General features: G+C 45.6%; 1 protein-coding gene and 1 long non-coding RNA gene across 3 annotated transcripts in view; one reads left to right on the top strand and one right to left on the bottom strand.

Moving 5' to 3' along the window:
* Positions 1-15,256, bottom strand: part of GPATCH8 (G-patch domain containing 8) — an 87,686-nt gene extending 72,430 nt beyond the window's left edge. The window contains exons 1-5 of one of the 2 annotated variants that reach the window (XM_078866110.1): positions 15,094-15,256; positions 11,420-11,494; positions 8,381-8,453; positions 5,838-5,905; positions 2,990-3,076 (exon numbers count right to left, since the gene is read on the bottom strand). In XM_078866110.1, coding sequence (XP_078722236.1) covers positions 2,990-3,076; positions 5,838-5,905; positions 8,381-8,453; positions 11,420-11,494; positions 15,094-15,138 — 348 coding nt within the window. In that variant the 5' untranslated portion in view covers positions 15,139-15,256. Of the gene's footprint in view, positions 1-2,989; positions 3,077-5,837; positions 5,906-6,507; positions 6,527-8,380; positions 8,454-11,419; positions 11,495-15,093 lie in introns of those variants that run through there. The other variant, XM_078866111.1, reaches the window with a different exon arrangement.
* On the top strand, positions 14,937-16,386 carry LOC144938257 (uncharacterized). Its single transcript, XR_013637830.1, has 3 exons — positions 14,937-14,978; positions 15,221-15,438; positions 15,833-16,386. It is a non-coding gene; the product is annotated as an uncharacterized LOC144938257 (long non-coding RNA).
* The last annotated feature ends 1,011 nt before the right edge of the window (positions 16,387-17,397 follow it).

Genomic DNA, 17,397 nt, shown 5'->3' with positions numbered 1-17,397 from the left:
AATACGGTGGAAAACTGAGCGACACGGCATGAGGAGGCCTTCACTCAGCAATGGATTGATAAAGACGGCGTGAAGAATTAATTTGTTTTTAGTGTACGTAATGAGCGTCCATATAGGCGCACCAATGAACCAACTACAATGTTGGCAGGGCCTTTGCTGAATGACGTTCTGCCACGCACGGAATGCCGATCTGCACTGGTCCCAAAGATCAAAGCGTCGCTTCCCACACGTGAATCATCCGTCACGCATCACTCGCACGCTTGGAGCCTGTTCAAGGGACTCAAATAAACACAGCAGGAGTCCAGGGGTGATATCGAGGACTCTCGCCGGCCGCTGTATTCGTGCATTTTTCATTTTGTGGCAGCTATTTGTATTTTTCTCATGACAGCACTCCAGCACAGCAGTGCACAAGTTATGGACAATTTTAAATGCTTGTGCTTTTTACTCATCACTTTGATAAAAAAATAAAGGGTATTGTTATGATACTGGACAGTGATACATGTGCCAGAGTTGAGAGGACAGAACATAAATGTACCGAAAATGGAAACGGGGGGCCAAAGGCTTTTAACACTCGCCACTTTAATTTATCGTTTAACCGCGACGCAGGACAATTTAACGTCAAATACATAAACGTGACAGCTGTACCATGCTCCCAAAGGACGATTATGTAATTAAGTCATTTGCACTTGCTGCATAATATAGGTCACATAACGCCTTTTCAAACATCTGTGGCGAGCAAAAAATATTAAATCAAACTTCACTATACTACGCTCTATACCAAGACAATATATCTGGCATAAGTTCCCTCAAAACAACGCTGCCCTTTGCAATGCCATGAGGGCAAGCATACTGCAATCAACGCTGCAGTTTTTTCCCCAAAGTGTGTTTACATTCCCTATATGAAGAAGAAACACTGCTTCTGAAATAAACTGCCAAAGTCAATACATACATTTCATCTTTAATGAATAAATCCCCGGCTCCTATGTTTTGACGGACCCCAAATGACTCATAAATGCAATCTTTATTGTCCTCCTCCTCCTTGTACAACCATTGACTGGAGACGAGGCATATTTTATTCAACGGCTGGTTCTTAATTCCCTATTTTTCACGCGACTGAAATGAGAAATCTTTGAGGCAATCAAGCTGTGGACACAGCCAAGGTGGCTCATTAAGCGGCGAAAAGAGCGTCGACGTTTGTGGCGCTCCGCTCATGTCGCGTGATCGACCTGTGCCGCGCGTCGCTCGGCGCCACGCCCGACGTTTCGCTCTTCGCGTTTCCTTGGAGCTTCTCCAAGAAGCGAAACGTCCCGACGCCCGTGCCGAACGACACGCGCTCGCAGCGCAGAAATACATCGGAGTGATGCGCAGCGGACGAAAGCTCGAGTTGAAACCCAAGGTCTAATTTGCAAGCACCCCGCCGCTCATGTGCCACCCAATGTAGACAATACGCACAAACGCATCTCATATTAGAGAAGCTGTACGTTGGATTAATGCAATAATCAGGAGAACTTCATTGAGGCACCACACATTAAAACCACCCACTGAGCGAGCGTGGCATTTTAACTGCCGCCATCTCCCTTGTTATTGTGCTTCTCTCTCCCTCTCCGCTGTGTTGACTCCTGCATCCTTTTGGCAGGCCGTGGCGGTGGGGGTGATACTTACCGCGTTGGAAAGAATGTCCTGATCCAACCATTACGGAGTTTTGCGGGACAGCAGATGGTGTGATGTACGAGGCACTTTAAGTGCACGTCGAAAATAAATTAAAAAAGGGATGAATTATCACTTACCTGCATCACTGTCCAACAGATTACCCATTGAAAAATATTGTAAATTACAATCAGTGTATAATACTGAAAAGATATATCGGGCATTCTTTCATACGTTTATCATTTTCGTCGCTTTAAATGAAATCATATACGAGCCAATATTTTATAAATGTACAATTATGGGTTATTTTAGCACTTGCCAAAAACAACAAATGTGTTTTACGGCATTTCCTGCAATTTTATAGCTCTCCTGATTGGCCATAGATAATTAGCCGATGGAACAGTTACCATCAATCGGGCAAACTGGCTTAAGACAGGCTAAATCGGTTCTGGGCTTTAATAGAACGTAATAAACTGTGGCGAACCTTAACATTACACTTTAACTTTGCATGCTATTTGGCAGAGGTGGGACAAAGTCATTGTTATGCAAGTCCAAGTCGAGTCGCAAGTCATCAAATTCATGACTCGAGTCTGACTCGAGTCCAAGTCACATGACTCGAGTCCACATCTCATAGGTGGGACAAAGTCATTGTTATGCAAGTCCAAGTCGAGTCGCAAGTCATCAAATTCATGACTCGAGTCTGACTCGAGTCCAAGTCACATGACTCGAGTCCACACCTCTGCTATTTGGCGCATCTCTTGAGATGCAACACTCGACGCCGTTCCATTGCGCTCCACAAACGTAACACATCGTGGGTAACGGACAAAAGTGAACTGAAAGCAAAGAGCAGCAACGTCACGCCGCGCTGCACGGGCAATCGTGCCCACTGGATACGAGCGGATGAGTGAGGATGCATCCAAGAGGTGGTGATGGTGATGAGTGAAGGTGTGCACATCACCGTAGGCGAAAGAGATGAAAAGCCTCTTAGTTTGAGAGCTACCCCAAGCTCCTGCAATGCATACATTTTACCAGTGTTTTTACAGAGGCTGTGGTGAAGAAACTTCCGCAGAGGTTCCACCACGTTGACTGGGAAATAAACTGCAGCGCAAAGACCATGGGGGACGGCTCTCCGGTGTTGTTCGGGTTGTACCGCGCGTTGATTGGGGTGTCCGACGTTTCGCTCCACATGGTGGGAGCTTCTTCAGGAACGTAATGGAGCTCTCCCTCGAGCCGCTCCATTCAGTATAACCCAAAAACACATCAGAGAGCCACAGTAGTGGCATGGGGTGTCGTTTAAAACGCAAAGGAGCAAGTGCTCAGCGATGCATCACTGCCGCCATACCTTGTACTTCTGTCTCAGTTCATCGGTGTCCTCCTTTTCGATCTCCATCACCCGACGCCGCTCCGTGACCTCCTCGGCAAAGTCCATCTGCACAGACGCGGCAAGGAGTTACCCACACTTGCAGGGGCACGATCTCATCATCTGCACCGTACTATTCGTTGCGCAAGGATGACCCACGATCTCAGGTGGATGACGACTATGATCACGTGGACTGATGAGCCGGCACAACAGCTGACAAAGACTGCCAAGGATGGGCCATGAGAGAGCAGCGTTGACAGCCAGGGTATCAGTGGAGATCCCACAATTGTTGCAGCTAATAGTCCATGGTCCAGAGCAAAAATCAGTACCACTTGAGGTGCGTTAGTTGTGCAAATATATTTATACGACAAATAAGAGTAAATTGTACAACAATCCAATGGATTTCAAATGGTTATCACTGAAATCAATGTTATTGGCCATATAAGCAACATGGAAGAACTAAAGCCAAGCAAAGTGAAGTGGTACAGACAAGTGAAATATCTGATCTGGGTTCATGGACTACCAGGGATAGATGACAATGTTGTTTTTGTTAGATCAGGTATAGTTTGTACTGTAAATGTAAAGCCCGTTGTGTTAATCCACTGATGGATCACAGACTTTCTTATGTATCTTTAATCTTCCAAACAGCCTTTAACGATTTCGAAATGTATTATTTGAATATTACAATATTATCGTTGTGCTTTGGCCAGCTGTTAAGTTTCTGAGAAATCGATCTTGTCTAATGTTCATTTGTACATTAAGCTACGCAGGGCTTTTTCATCATTCATTTTATTATTTTAGTCGATGACACACGTAACCATGTTCAGCTGGCAATCCTCTACTGAATGGGGGTTATTTGACCGTACTGGCCAGTGTAGCATAGACATGGGAGCACAGTGCAGTACAACAATTGAAACTGCTACACTGCCATTTACCGATCATGATGTAGCCTTACAGAAGCCAATAGCACTCATTTTATGTATGGTATAATAATGACCCCGCATGCAAGCACTATCCAGCCTCAGCCCTCTGTACCATGAACTCTAATTGGAATAAAAGGCTTGCGTAAATAAATAAATGTGCTGCGGCTTCTTTTCCTAGGACTGCTCAAACAGCCCACAAGATCGGGTTAGATGCGCACGCTGCTCATGACCACTTGCATTAACTGCCAACCTCGACTGACTCCTGACCTCACGAGGAAACCACCTTCACGTCGATTACACTCCTTTACACGCCAGTTCAATTTCATCAAAACGCCGCACTTTTTTTTTCCACTTTACTAAAATACACAATTTGTTTTGGTAAAAAAACAAAAACCTCTGAAAAATGTATAATACCCACGAAAGGAATGCCCTCTGCCCGACTTCCCCTCCGCAGCAGTATTTTCATCAGAAATGAGCGCTTGTGCCCGTGCACATCTGAACCGTCAATCGTTATCCTACCCATCAGCCACGCTCTCTGCACTGCTAGATCAAGGCACATTTACGAGTTGTCGACATTCCTCATGCCCTCGTGATGGAAGCACCCATCTGGGTCCTGCACACGACCTCCATATCTCATTGCTCCGTCTCCACGGTGACCATTCCCTTCGGGGATGTTCTCTCCTTCGGCTGCCGCTCCGTCACCAGCCTTGACCACCGCCCATCACTACTCTGCTATTGGGGTGGTTTCTCAAGTTCAGCTGCTTTGCCGAACAGGCAATATGATGTCTATAATTTGTGTTTGCTCGCTGACCGATGTGTTCCTCTTTTTGTTGCAGTGTAAACTGAAACGTATTCCCCCTCACGCTTATCCGGGTACTTTTCGGCTCTTTGTTTCACTTTCGTTTTAAGTTTTCACGTTTATGATCCACGTCAGTGCAGGTAATAATATACTGATTAAATGCATTATTCCTTAGGTACACGGAAATATTGCTTATATTTATCATTACACGACTTTTACATTTCAGTGTGCTCACTGCTATAATGTTTTAACTGTTAAATGCTTTCACAAAAACCATTAACAGCAGACGGAGTAAAATTTCACTAGGATTTCAAGGGAACACAATTACTAAACAGTCGGTTCACGGCTCTGGATTGCACTTTGAGAATTGGATTTTCAAGGCAACACGTGAAACTTGTTTGCAAATGTGAGACAAATGATTAGACAGATTTCCAAAAGTTTCAAGATAATATGAAAAAAACCCAACACTTTACATTGTACTTTACATAGTCCAGCACTGGGTACTTACGGTTTGGCGAAAATTAACACAAATAATTTGACTTTAATTATATTTTCTCAATATAAAAAAAAAGTTAAACTCAGCTTGTTCAGAATGAACGGTTTTCAACACTCCCGCCCCACTGGAATGCTCAGTAATGATTTGGTAATTTTAACAGCAGGAGCTGATAGTGAAAGAGCACCCATTACACCAAGGTGATGTATAATTAATACAGCTCCTCCACATTAGCATTGGCCATCCTAACGTGATTGTCCAATCGATATTATTATGACCATGATGAATATTGTTTTGTAGTTGCATTCCCTTACCCGCACCTCCCTTTACACTACAGGCAGTTAAATGGGTTACACATGTTTATAAATGATTGATAGTTTTAGAAAGCAATGATCAGCACACAACCACCGCAATGTAATTCACCAGAATATATGTTCCACAATCTATTAAGTAGTTGAAATCATTGTAACAAAACAGAATGTTTAATGGAACAATGTATGTTTAGCAGATGTGAAGGCCGACCTGTTTATGATTGAGTGGCACGATGTTTCACACCCGTGACCCGTTAGATTTGTTACACAACACAACCAGATTGGCGACAAATCCAATTCTCACCTCCATCTCCAGCCGGCCCATGCCCATGTAGTCATTCTTGATGATAATCGGGATCGGGTCTCTCCTTCCTGTAAAAGTTAAACGTTGAGAATGTAGGAAAACTAAACAGTGTAAAACGTGTTAGTCATCCAGCTGTATTGTTTAATGATAACCCAAAGCAAACAAAAGTTTGTCTTTTTCTCAAAGTGTTGTGGTATTTTCACAAATTGACAACAAGTCTCCTGCATGCCCTTGGCCCCGACAATATGAAAAGCAAAGTCAGAGCATTAGTCTTGTAATCTCCTTTTGGGAAGACAATCTGACAGAGTAAATATTTGACAGCTTTTGTGAAAAAGACAAACATTAGTGGACAAAATCAAAAATGTAATGCTTTTGAAACGAAACATCAGAGTACGTAAAACATTAGATCCCAAGCCCCGAAGCAATTACCTGCTTTTAAAATAGCATTTTAGATCACGGGATCTAAACAAGTCAGCTTTCAATTATAAATTATTTTCTATAAAAGCACACACTCACACACACACATACGGTAGCATTGGACTCATGGAAGGAAAAATGGGAGACACAAATTTATAGTAATTTGTGCTTAACGAACGATAGTGTCCACTGTGTTTGTGGCCATGATATGTGCAAAAAAAATTATTTTGGGCAGCAAAACGATCAAATTTACCATCAACCAACACTTCCAGGCTCACTCTGCTGCAAAAAGAATGAAAGCACTAGTTAGAATGAACTAACCGTGGCAGTCTTACATAAAAACAAAAAGAAAGCCAATGGTGACGTTAGCTGATCGGGTAATATTCCAAGGATGCAACATCGACTGGTGGAGACACTGCCAAAGCGTTATGAATGGTAGCCCGTCTGTGAACGTCCTTACCAAATGAAACGGCCACAAAAATGCAAACACATCAGAGTTGTTCCATTGGTTCAGCTCGTGCAAATGAACTTCTCCTTTACGTACGTCCGCTGGACTACTACGGTTAAGTGTTTTTTTTGTTTCAGACAATTGATAACAAAGCGTGAGCGAACATTGCCCCCTGCTGGCTGAGGAGACAAAGGCTCAACTGTAGTCAAAACGACAATATTGATGAATACACATCAAATACCTTTTCCTTGGAGGCAGCCGGTAAGGAATTGGTGAGGTGGGAGTTTACTGCCTCCTCCACCACTGGAGGCAAGATTCGGCCTAAAGTTCACATTGTACGATGTTGTCGATCGCTTTCTCGTGGTTTTTCCAATTTGCCGTTCAACCAATTAGTTCGTTTTTGTGTCCTTATTCTGCTACGACAGACAACAACGTGTTGAAAGGTGTGTGCCCTTCCTGTCTACGTAAATAAATTACTTTAGTTGTTCTACTTCACAACAGAGTAAATTCACTCTGCAGACCTTAACTGCAACAAACCAAGTGAACAACTTTGAAGCAGCCGTGGACGTGTCTGGCTTCACAAAGGCAGGGCAAGGAACAGCTGCTCAAGCAGGCATTTACCCTCCCCTGCACCTGCCTTCTCCCTGCAAATCCTCTGGTTTCTTACAATAGAGTGACACGCTTTAGGAGAGCACATCTAATTAAAACACGCAGTCATTTTATATGAAAGTAGTTATTGTCCTAAGTTACGTATGATTGTTTTTTTTTAAGCAAGTCCGCACACTGCATAGCAAAGGGGGAATTTGTTTTTTTTCAAATGTTTCACCGGAGCCCGTTAAAACCGTAACTGTAGAGGCAAAATCCGTTGGCCCGTGTTTTAGTGCACTCACAAGAGTTCAAAGTGCACGTAGGTTTTCGCAGCCACTCGTAATCCAAGTGTGGCCTTTCTGGGTTAGGCCGCGTGCGGAGCCTTTTTCTCCTCTCCATCTTCCGCCAAGCACTACTGCGGGCCAGAGCCGTCCCTAGGGTACGGCGAATCGGGTCAACAGCCCCGTGCCCCACGCTGTGGGGGGTCCCGCGCTTCGACGTCACGGTGGTGTCAGATGTAATGCTTTCGGTTAAGTTTGAAGGCGTCGAGAGGCCTACACGGTTGGATTTGCCCCGGGCCGCGGACCCCCTATGGACGGCTCTGACTGCGGCCATCGTATTCCTGAAGATTCCCGCAGATGCAAGTGGTGAGAAACTGAGAGAACAAGCTCAGCACGCTGTCGAACTCGGAAGACTACACTTGGACATTTAAAAGTGAATGGTTAATGTAAGTGCTATTCATTCACTTCCAATGACCAAACCTTGCACGCCCTCCCCTTTGGAAGGCCTGGGCAGGCTTAAGCAGAGCGCTTGGGTTAAGTTTAGAGTCCGCCTCAGCTCCTATTTCAGTCCCTGTAAACTATTATTGCATGCTGCTCCATACATTGTGGTGGGTATTTCTATTGATGAAATACAAATCTCAATATTAAAACAGACATACGACAAACGTTAGTCAACCCCATTGAACAGCAGCTTCGTGGAATATCAATTGCAACGAATATGATATTGTGTATTCATACAATTGAAATACACTCTGGTGTGGCAATCAGGACCTTAAACACGACGACGGAGGCCTGCGGCAGTGACTCACCGTGCAGGTTCTTCCCAAGGCCCTTGCCCTCTTTCCACCCATGCTTCTGCAGCAGCCGGTGGCCGATGTTATCCTGAGAGATGCAAACAAAACAGAGAGGCCTCCCATAACACCTATTCCAGGCGAGCAGATGCGTTACCACGTGCAGCAACCAACTGCGCGCTACTGCGTTGGCAAAAATGCTTTCAGACCACTTTGCATGACCACACTTGCATGGCTGTGCTCTGTATGCAGGGCGACACGTTCCATTACATTACACACCGCCTTCTTTTGACGTTCAAAAAAGCAAGTACGCTGATCAAAGTTCATAATAAGCTTACAAATGATGACAGGCCCAATCACGATGTAATTTATGCAGTACGTGTTTCTTTAAGACAAACAAAACAAAGATTTTAAAGTCCTTCTTGCATAAAATGCCTGCAAAACATATTGACCTGAAAGCAGTATTTGCAGCCCTTTTGATTCAAGTGTTACACACTACCTGAAAGCAGCATAAAATAAAGATATATTTTTGTGTTTAACCAGAAATAAAAAGCTCATTACTAACAGTGTGCAGAAAGCATTTGTTGTTCACGATTAATAAGTGCAAGTAACTTCCCCATCAGAAGAGCCCAAACAAAGCCACTGCCAAAACTCAGGAAATAAAACTGATTGGGATCAACATATGACATGCAGGCAACATTGATCAACAGGGGACACGAGGTGTTAGGAGGAAATAAAATAAACACTGGATGTTAGCACACCATGTGAAGATTAAGAATTACGCTTGCTGGACAAATACACGATTCGTACACAAACTGTCTTAAAAAGCTGAGCAAGCAAAATGGACAGGCTCTCAAAGCAGAAGCTGTTAGTGTGGGAATATACTAAATGAATGGGGTAAAGAAACATTTTTTTTGATGCCTGAGCAGTGACCATAGGTGGGTCCTCAGCAAGTTCGAGGTTATAAGTAAATAAAATTACACATAAACGACACGAAACACACGGAGTAGAATGAAGCATTCAGGTCGAGAGTTACGGACACGTGTGAAACTGGATATTTCTCAACCAGAGTATCCGAGTTAATTTGCAAGACTCTGCTGAGCAGCCACTATCCACCGTGGGCTTGATAACATGATGAATACATTTATCTTTTTAGATGAGGGAGGGGGAAATGAAAAGAATCAAGAAAATGAAGCGAATGCCATTTTAGAAGCAGTGCAAGTCGACTTAAAGCATTTCAATACGAACCTTGCTTTAAAATATTGGGCTGTCAAAAAAACAGTTAAAATGTAACAGAAATTAAGAAACTGTGGTTGAAATACTGGGTACTTCCGCATTCTACAAAAAACTCTTGTAAGGTGACTAACAATACAAGGTGACACGTTAAGAAGACTAAAGAAAGGCAATGCAGGTGGGCACATCATTCGACGGGTTTGTTTTCGGTTTAAAGCAGGAATGAGGAGGGGGCTCCGGCAACACAACAATAAGTACACGCGCTCACCACACCCGGTTACTGGACTACTGCTGGACGTGATTAATTCATGCTTTCAGAGAAGACTTTTAGAAAGGACTTCTGGCCATTCAGTTGCCAGTTAGCACACTCAACACTATTTACGTAAAACAGTAATGAAAGCCAGATGAACCAAACAGCCATTGGATGAGCAGGCGATAACAAACAGCAAATGTCAGTGCTTCAGAATTGATGACAAAATGGCTGAGGCCTGAATAAGGAACCTGACCTTCTCCTTTGTGTGATACACTGCTCTTGAATTCATGGATTGAAAAACGCATTAAGGAGTACACTTTTTTTAATCTCTCCAACTTACTTGCGTTACATTGCTTGGGGTGGGGAGGAAAAAAAAATGCATATTTGTAATTGTTCAGCACACGTTTGTTGTGTGTTCCGGTTAATAAAAAATTGTTCCATGAATTCAACTTACATGTCCGAAGCATGTATAAATCACTACACTATATATTTAAAAATAAAGCCAACTCACGACCGACACAAGCAGCTACACACAGCGATGCAGAAACGTGATGTTAATTTAGACTGCTGTAAATATTACGCAACTGCCAACGGCGAGGCCAGTGTTTTTAATCGAGTTGATTTCTGCATTGCCGATCTGGAGAAAATCCAAGACGCAGAAGCACAAAACTCACAGAGACAAACATGCAACCGAATAGCATGCAGGTAAAGTTCAAGCGAATGTCTGCGATGCTCAAAAATCTGAGACTTGACTAAAGAAGAGAGAGGCAAAGCAGGCTGTACGAACCTACAAGTGACACAAGCTGCCCAACCATTGGTTAAACTGCAGAGAAATCTGAAGGCAGAGGATGGACAGATTTTCCAAACCAACTCTCCCCTCCTCCCCAGCCCACGCTAAAACACCGTGCCGCATTGTTCAATAGCACACACACATCGTCTCAAGCACACACAGCGAGAGCTTAATACACAGATTATACCAAATCACACACCTTTAAATTATAATACTTCATATGACATGCAGATGTTAAATACTTACAGAAAGTAATTATTTTATACGGATTTTTTGATCCACTGCAGATTAAAAGAAAAACAAACATTTTGTCTAATTCAATAACTGTTATTTTCATTATTATTAAAACTGTTATAGTAATTAGCTGTAGCGAAAACATATTCACGTAGAATGTATTTAAATGAGTCTCGAACAACTGAACTATTCAATGGACGTTATTAGCTTCCATACCGTCAGCCCACGGGAAGCTTAACACAGGTAAAAAAAATTGTACGCATTTAATCAACAAAAAACACTTGCACATCGAATGTGACCAACAGAATGTTTAAGTAATTCTCAAAGGTGGCAGAAGTACAAATAAAAAAAAATTGAACATTCTACGCAACGATTTCATCCAATCGCGAGCGATATACGGGAAGAAGCAGCGTGCCAAATGTCAGCACGTCATGCATCGGTGTACGGTGGCTGTCACGTATATTACCTCGGCTGGTAGACACTTTATCGCGTGCTGCCGCTAATGGTGACTGGGCACCCAAAACGCTCACTCAGGAGTAGCTCTTACCGCTTCTATGGGCTTGTCCAAGGAGGCCTGTTCCAGGTCCAGGTGGCCTTCCTCATACTGATCAAAGTGGCTGCCCTGTGGAAACACATCACATGACCAAACCTTAGCACTTTGTAGCAGCCCAGTGCATGGATGTTGCATTTTGCAAATCCTCCGATGGATTGAAGGTTTCACCGCGTGCCGTGGGGGTGGTTTAAGCAAACTTTATTTTGCTGTCATTAGACCTCCTTTGCCAGTACAAAAATATAATAATCGGGGTTTTCCCCTTTTTTCTGGCAACAAAACTGAAACCTTTGTCCAAGGATTCATGTCCGCATTAACCACAATACTTGCAGTCAAAATGCAAGCAAAAAACATACTATGATAATATATGCATTGTCCTTGAAACTGATTGGGTCGAGGCTCAAAAGAAAGCCGTCCCTTGGTGTGGACCAATCAGTTTCAAGGACAATGCATATATTATCATAGTATGTTTTTTGTTTGCATTTTGACTGCAAGTATTGTGGTTAATGCAGACATGAATCCTTGTAAAAAGGTTTCAGTTTTGTTGCCAGAAAAAAGGGGAAAAAGCCTATTATTATTATTTTATTTTGCTGGTCGGTGCGGTTGGTTTAAGGTATGGAGCAAAGAGATGGGAGCAAGTACAATACAACAGTGGACTTCCTGCAGGACCCTCCGCTGCCCATAACACAGCCCCACAGCCAACGAACAGCAGCTTTGGGCATGGTGGTTGCTCCATCAAGCGCTATCCAGCCTCAACCCTCTTTGGGATCGGAGTTCTGGCGAGATTGAGCACGTGACTTGGTCATTGATCAATAAAGGTCAGAGAAATGTGTGGTGTGACAGTGCTCCATTTTCATTGAGTACCAGTGAACAAGTGATAATTATATTGATGCGAAAAAACGCGCATGTCCTTGCAGCAAATCTTCAAAATGTGTAACTCGGAGCCAAATGCCATGACAGACGCATGTCCTAATATTTTTTTTATTCACGTTGCATCGCCATCACGTTTGAAAGGCACGATGTCGTATGCATGCATGTACGTTGAACTTCTTTCGCACCGCACGTAGCCACGCGTGCTAATCCGTACGCAGCTTCAAATGTAAACGTTCCACGTATTCGCATGCTAGTTACATGCTATTAACATATAGCAGTGTTTGATAAGGATCACGACTAAATGGGTCTTCAATTATTGATATACTTAGAATGTGCAGCATACACATAAATTTGAGGTCATAGAGGGATACGGTTGACATCCCTGGAGTGGTCGGTGATCTTCCTTTGTAATATTTGCCGTGACAAACATGTACTAAAATATTAATGAACGGCGTATTCACGTTATCGCTTTAAATGACACTTTGAGTGTTCAGCAAATTCACATTTCCTTCGAATAGTCCCACGAACGAGTAAAATGTTTTACCCTGCCAAGTTTATTTTATTTAAGCGTAATTAACACAAATTGCGTGAGCATTGTCAATAGTCTATTTTTTTTGACTAAATGGGTCATAAATCTTGGTTGTAAGTAAAAAAAATCTAATTGATTGTACTTTATTGACCAAGCTATTTCCAGACACCAAAATGTAAAAGCACTCATCAGTAAACACAACCCACCGTTAACAATTATGCAATGTGTTTCCACATGACGTAATGGTACACGGGTAGCGAAATAACATTCGCATAAATTTTCAATTCCTTTAACCGCTGCCAATAACCTAGGGCCGCCTTTATCTCTAGTATTATTTGTCTATTGCGTCCGAGTAGGTGGAAGATTGTTTCATAACAAGGTTTGAGTATTGGCAGTATTATCGGTTTCATAAGAGAGGTTAGCATTGTCATTATTTTGAACTGTGACTGATGAAATGGGTTCAATAATTCATACTCTTAGGTTCAAGAAGCAATGTCGCCCGCATTGTGCACAGCTATGTACGAGGGATGTGTTTACAAATGGCCCAAGATAGGCAATTCATTGTCTCTTGTAAACGAAGGCCTTTATGCACCAGGCAACACTCATCAAACCTCGCCTCGCCAAATGCGTGCGAGCCGTGTGTCAAACATTCCTACTGCCGAGGGGTTCGGGACAACTGCATGGGTATTGATTACAAAAGCGTACACACGTTTTAACGCGCGATTAGGTTGCTCTAAACGAACCTACTATAATTAGAACATCGGCTGGCTTGGACCCGTACACAATCGCCACTCGCACTCGTTTGTGTGCTGTGCGAGGATTTGCTTCTGACGACGTGTACACACAACCGATGCACGTATTTTGACAGCTGCCTGCCCGACAGTCGTCCACGAAGGAAGGACACAAGGCCCCGTGTCTCCTCGAGCGGTGGCAGGGACCGAGGAGGGCTCGTCCGTCTTGCTGCTGCCAGAGAGACGTGGCCATGCCGCCGCTGCTGCTGCTGCAGTGCGTGCCATGGGCCGCGTCTGCCAGCCACTTTCAAGGCCTTGATCAGCAAGCGGCCATTCACCCCTCTCCTCCTTCCACTGCTTCCCTTAGCCTGCTGCTCATCTGCGTTACTCCTCTCTCTCCCTAATCCTTCTCCCTGCTTAATTGTCCTGCTATCTTCCTGTACATTTGTGTAAAAAGAGCTTTATAGCTTATCGGATTCCTCCAGGATACATACGTATTTTGAGTCTGGCATTGCAATGCTGTCTCGATGCTACACTGCACAACTATCGTCCCCTGCTCCATTGTACAGGACTAACAACATCTCCATACTGCCTTGTAGAATTCCCTCTCCCTGCTACATTGTACTAATCTCTCCCAACGCAAAACTGTCCCCAATCCCTCTTGGCTCCCCTTCCCTGCTCTATGAACGCCGTGCGATATCAAGACCCGTGCTGCCTTGCTCTCTGCCCTCACCACAGACTGCCCTCACCACAGACTGCCCTCACCACAGACTGCCCTCACCACAGACTGCCCTCACCACAGACTGCCCTCACCACAGACTGCCCTCACCACAGACTGCCCTCACCACAGACTGCCCTCACCACAGACTGCCCTCACCACAGACTGCCCTCACCACAGACTGCCCTCACCACAGACTGCCCTCCTCACCAACAGACTGCCCTCCTCACCAACAGACTGCCCTCCTCACCACAGACTGCCCTCCCCGCCCTAGCCCAGCCACCCCGGGCCCCGCGTCCTTGCCCGGAGCTGCCCCGCGGCCATGCCCCCATTGTCTCCTCACTCCACCGCCGCCCGCCTTGAACTCTCCTCCACCCGAGGCCTGCCCGGCCACTCGAACCCTCCACTTCTCAATCCCTCGGCCGAGGACACCGGTGCCGACACCTCAACCCCTGGCCGTGCGAAGCCCGTAGCGATAACCCCGTAGCCATCACCCACGCCCCAGCGGCAGACGGCGACTCAATTTCCCACGCCGAATAGGCGAGGCGGCCGTCACTGCCGGCGCGCGATTGGCTACCTTCACTCCACGTGACGCACGGGGAGCCAATCAGAGCCGCGCATAACAACTCGTGGCGCCTAAGCGGACTGGGAAATGTGGAGGACGCGGGACCACGGCCTTAGAGAGAGGCGGTGTGGACGGGCGCGGTGAGGGGGGGGCTGAGGCCTCGACTCCGCGTTGCCTCGCATCTCTCCCTGCCTCGTTTCCGCCGCGCTCTCCGACGGGTTCGCGTCGTCAGCGGCGCTCGACAAGGACACGTACTTGGAACTCGCGATCGTCGTTGAACCTTGAGAATTTGTCGGCCATGTTCGCGAACGTCGATTGCAGCACCGTTGCCGCGCACGGACTGCGCCGCTGTGCTTCTCCTGACGTCAATTCTGGTCCACAGGCGCGTTGACGTCATAAGGGTCCACAGGCGCGGCGACGTCACACGGGTCCACAGGCGCGTTGACGTCACACGGATCCACAGGCGCGCTGACGTCACACGGGTCCACAGGCGCGGCAATATCGCACGGGTCCACAGGCGCGGTGACGTCACCACGTGTCCACAGGCGCAGTGACGTCAATACGGGTCCACAGGAGCGGTGACGTGCCACGTGTCCACAGGTGCGGTGACGTCACACGTATCCACAGGTGCGGTGACGCCGAGTTCCGCGGCGGGGTGACGTTTAATGGCGTCAGGGGCCTAGCTACCACCACCCATGCCGCGAGGGATGTTGCGTATGACGTCACGCCAGTCTCGTGGCGTCACGGTACGGCAGGAACGTCACGGATTGATGTTGATGCGATGACGTCACGCAACTAGATCATCGACCTCGAAAATAATCGCGTATTACGCCACGGACGCCGATACAATCGTATTGGCAAAATCCCCTTTCAATTTAATATTCAGTGAACATTCATATGAACGTCACGAATTAAATGTTAACACGTACTATATATATATTTTTTAATATATAAGAATTTGTATGAGGAAATCATGCACATGCTTGATGGTCAGGTACTTTTGCAGTCCACTGCTGGATGAAAGACGTGTGGGGATTTGGCCGCCACTCCGGACTTCGTCTCGACCATCGAGCCCACGTGCCCTGCTCAACCCCAGCTCGTCTTCTAAGCCGCCCATTTTGTGTGACTTGTGTAATGACAGGAGAGTCTACATGCGGTGTGAGTGGACTAGTGGCCACGGGAGGTAATGACAGGGGAGTCAGCTGCGAGTGTGAAGGGACTGGTGGCCACGGGAGGTAATGACAGGGGAGTCAGCTGTGAGTGCGAAGGGACTGGTGGCCATGGGAGGTAATGACAGGGGAGTCAGCTGTGAGTGTGAAGGGACTGGTGGCCACGGGAGGTAATGACAGGGGAGTCAGCTGTGAGTGTGAAGGGACTGGTGGCTACGAGAATGATCGAGAAAGGGAGCGTGGTCAGGCGACGGAAGAGGACGGTGGAGTCTGCCGGTGGAGTCTACCGGTGGAGCGAGCGTCCAGAGTCAGCGAGAAGGGGGGGCGTGGCTTCGTGTCAGTATAAAAGGGAGATGCGCAGGAGACTCGGGGCTGTTGCAGTGGGGTCTTCGCCTGATGTCAAGTGAACGTGTCTTCAATAAAGTGCCATCTCAAGAGAAGTGTGTCAAGTCGTCATTACACATGTATATGTTATAACTTGATGAAACAGAGCTTAATAGCTCATCGGATCCGGTCTAAACAAAGATTCTGATTCAACAACCGAACAGAGATGACGAGCACTGACGTCAGTAGTTGGATCGTGGGACTGCGGTCGCATTCGGGTAGAATCAGAATATTTAAACTGGAGGAATCCGATGAGCTACAAAGTAATACAGCTCTTTTTTTTTAAAACACATGTCCAGTAGAAGCGATTTAAATGAAGGGATTCAAATCGATTCCCACGCTCGCTCATCACGCGACGAGTCGTGCTAACCGACCGGTGTTGGTTGCAATCCGCGCGACCGCCGCGCCTGCGGCCGACGGTGACGCTGCGTTCCACCACCGCGTGGTGGACACTCGGCTCTTGAATCGAATCACGACCACGAATCGTGACGAATCGTGACTAATAATCGAATTGTCAAGGGGAAGAGACTCGTGTGTTATTGTTCACTTATTCAGTATTGTTCATTTATTCGGTACTGTACATTGTTGGACATCCGTGAAAAAGAGCTTTATAGCTCATCGGATTGCTCCAGTTAAAATAAGGATTCTGAATGTGATGGGTTCACATCACCCTTGCAGCCACTAGAGGCACTGCAATTCACAGCATTGTTAAGAATTCTAAATTGTAACAAATCATTCAATCAGTCAATAGGGGAGAGATGAATGTTAACTTTTAACATCACTTCATAAAACATCCATAAACTCTGTTCATCTCGTCTCACAATAGATTCTACAACGGTTCGCCAGAGTAGATAATCACTGCCAAGTCTACACGATCGCCTTCATTCAATTTGGCCAACTCCGTACTACTTAGGTTATGAAATCTTTTTTTCCGGAATGCCATGCAAAGCTTGAGCCAGCGCGAGGCTGCTGAAAGTGATAAAAAAAGAGACAAATATCCCCAAAG

The sequence above is a fragment of the Lampetra fluviatilis genome, chromosome 21 (genome assembly GCF_964198595.1).
Source record: "Lampetra fluviatilis chromosome 21, kcLamFluv1.1, whole genome shotgun sequence".
Classification (NCBI taxonomy): Eukaryota; Metazoa; Chordata; class Hyperoartia; order Petromyzontiformes; family Petromyzontidae; genus Lampetra; species Lampetra fluviatilis.
The sequence above is the reverse complement of the archived record's forward strand: the minus strand, read 5'-3'. Positions and strand labels throughout refer to the sequence as shown.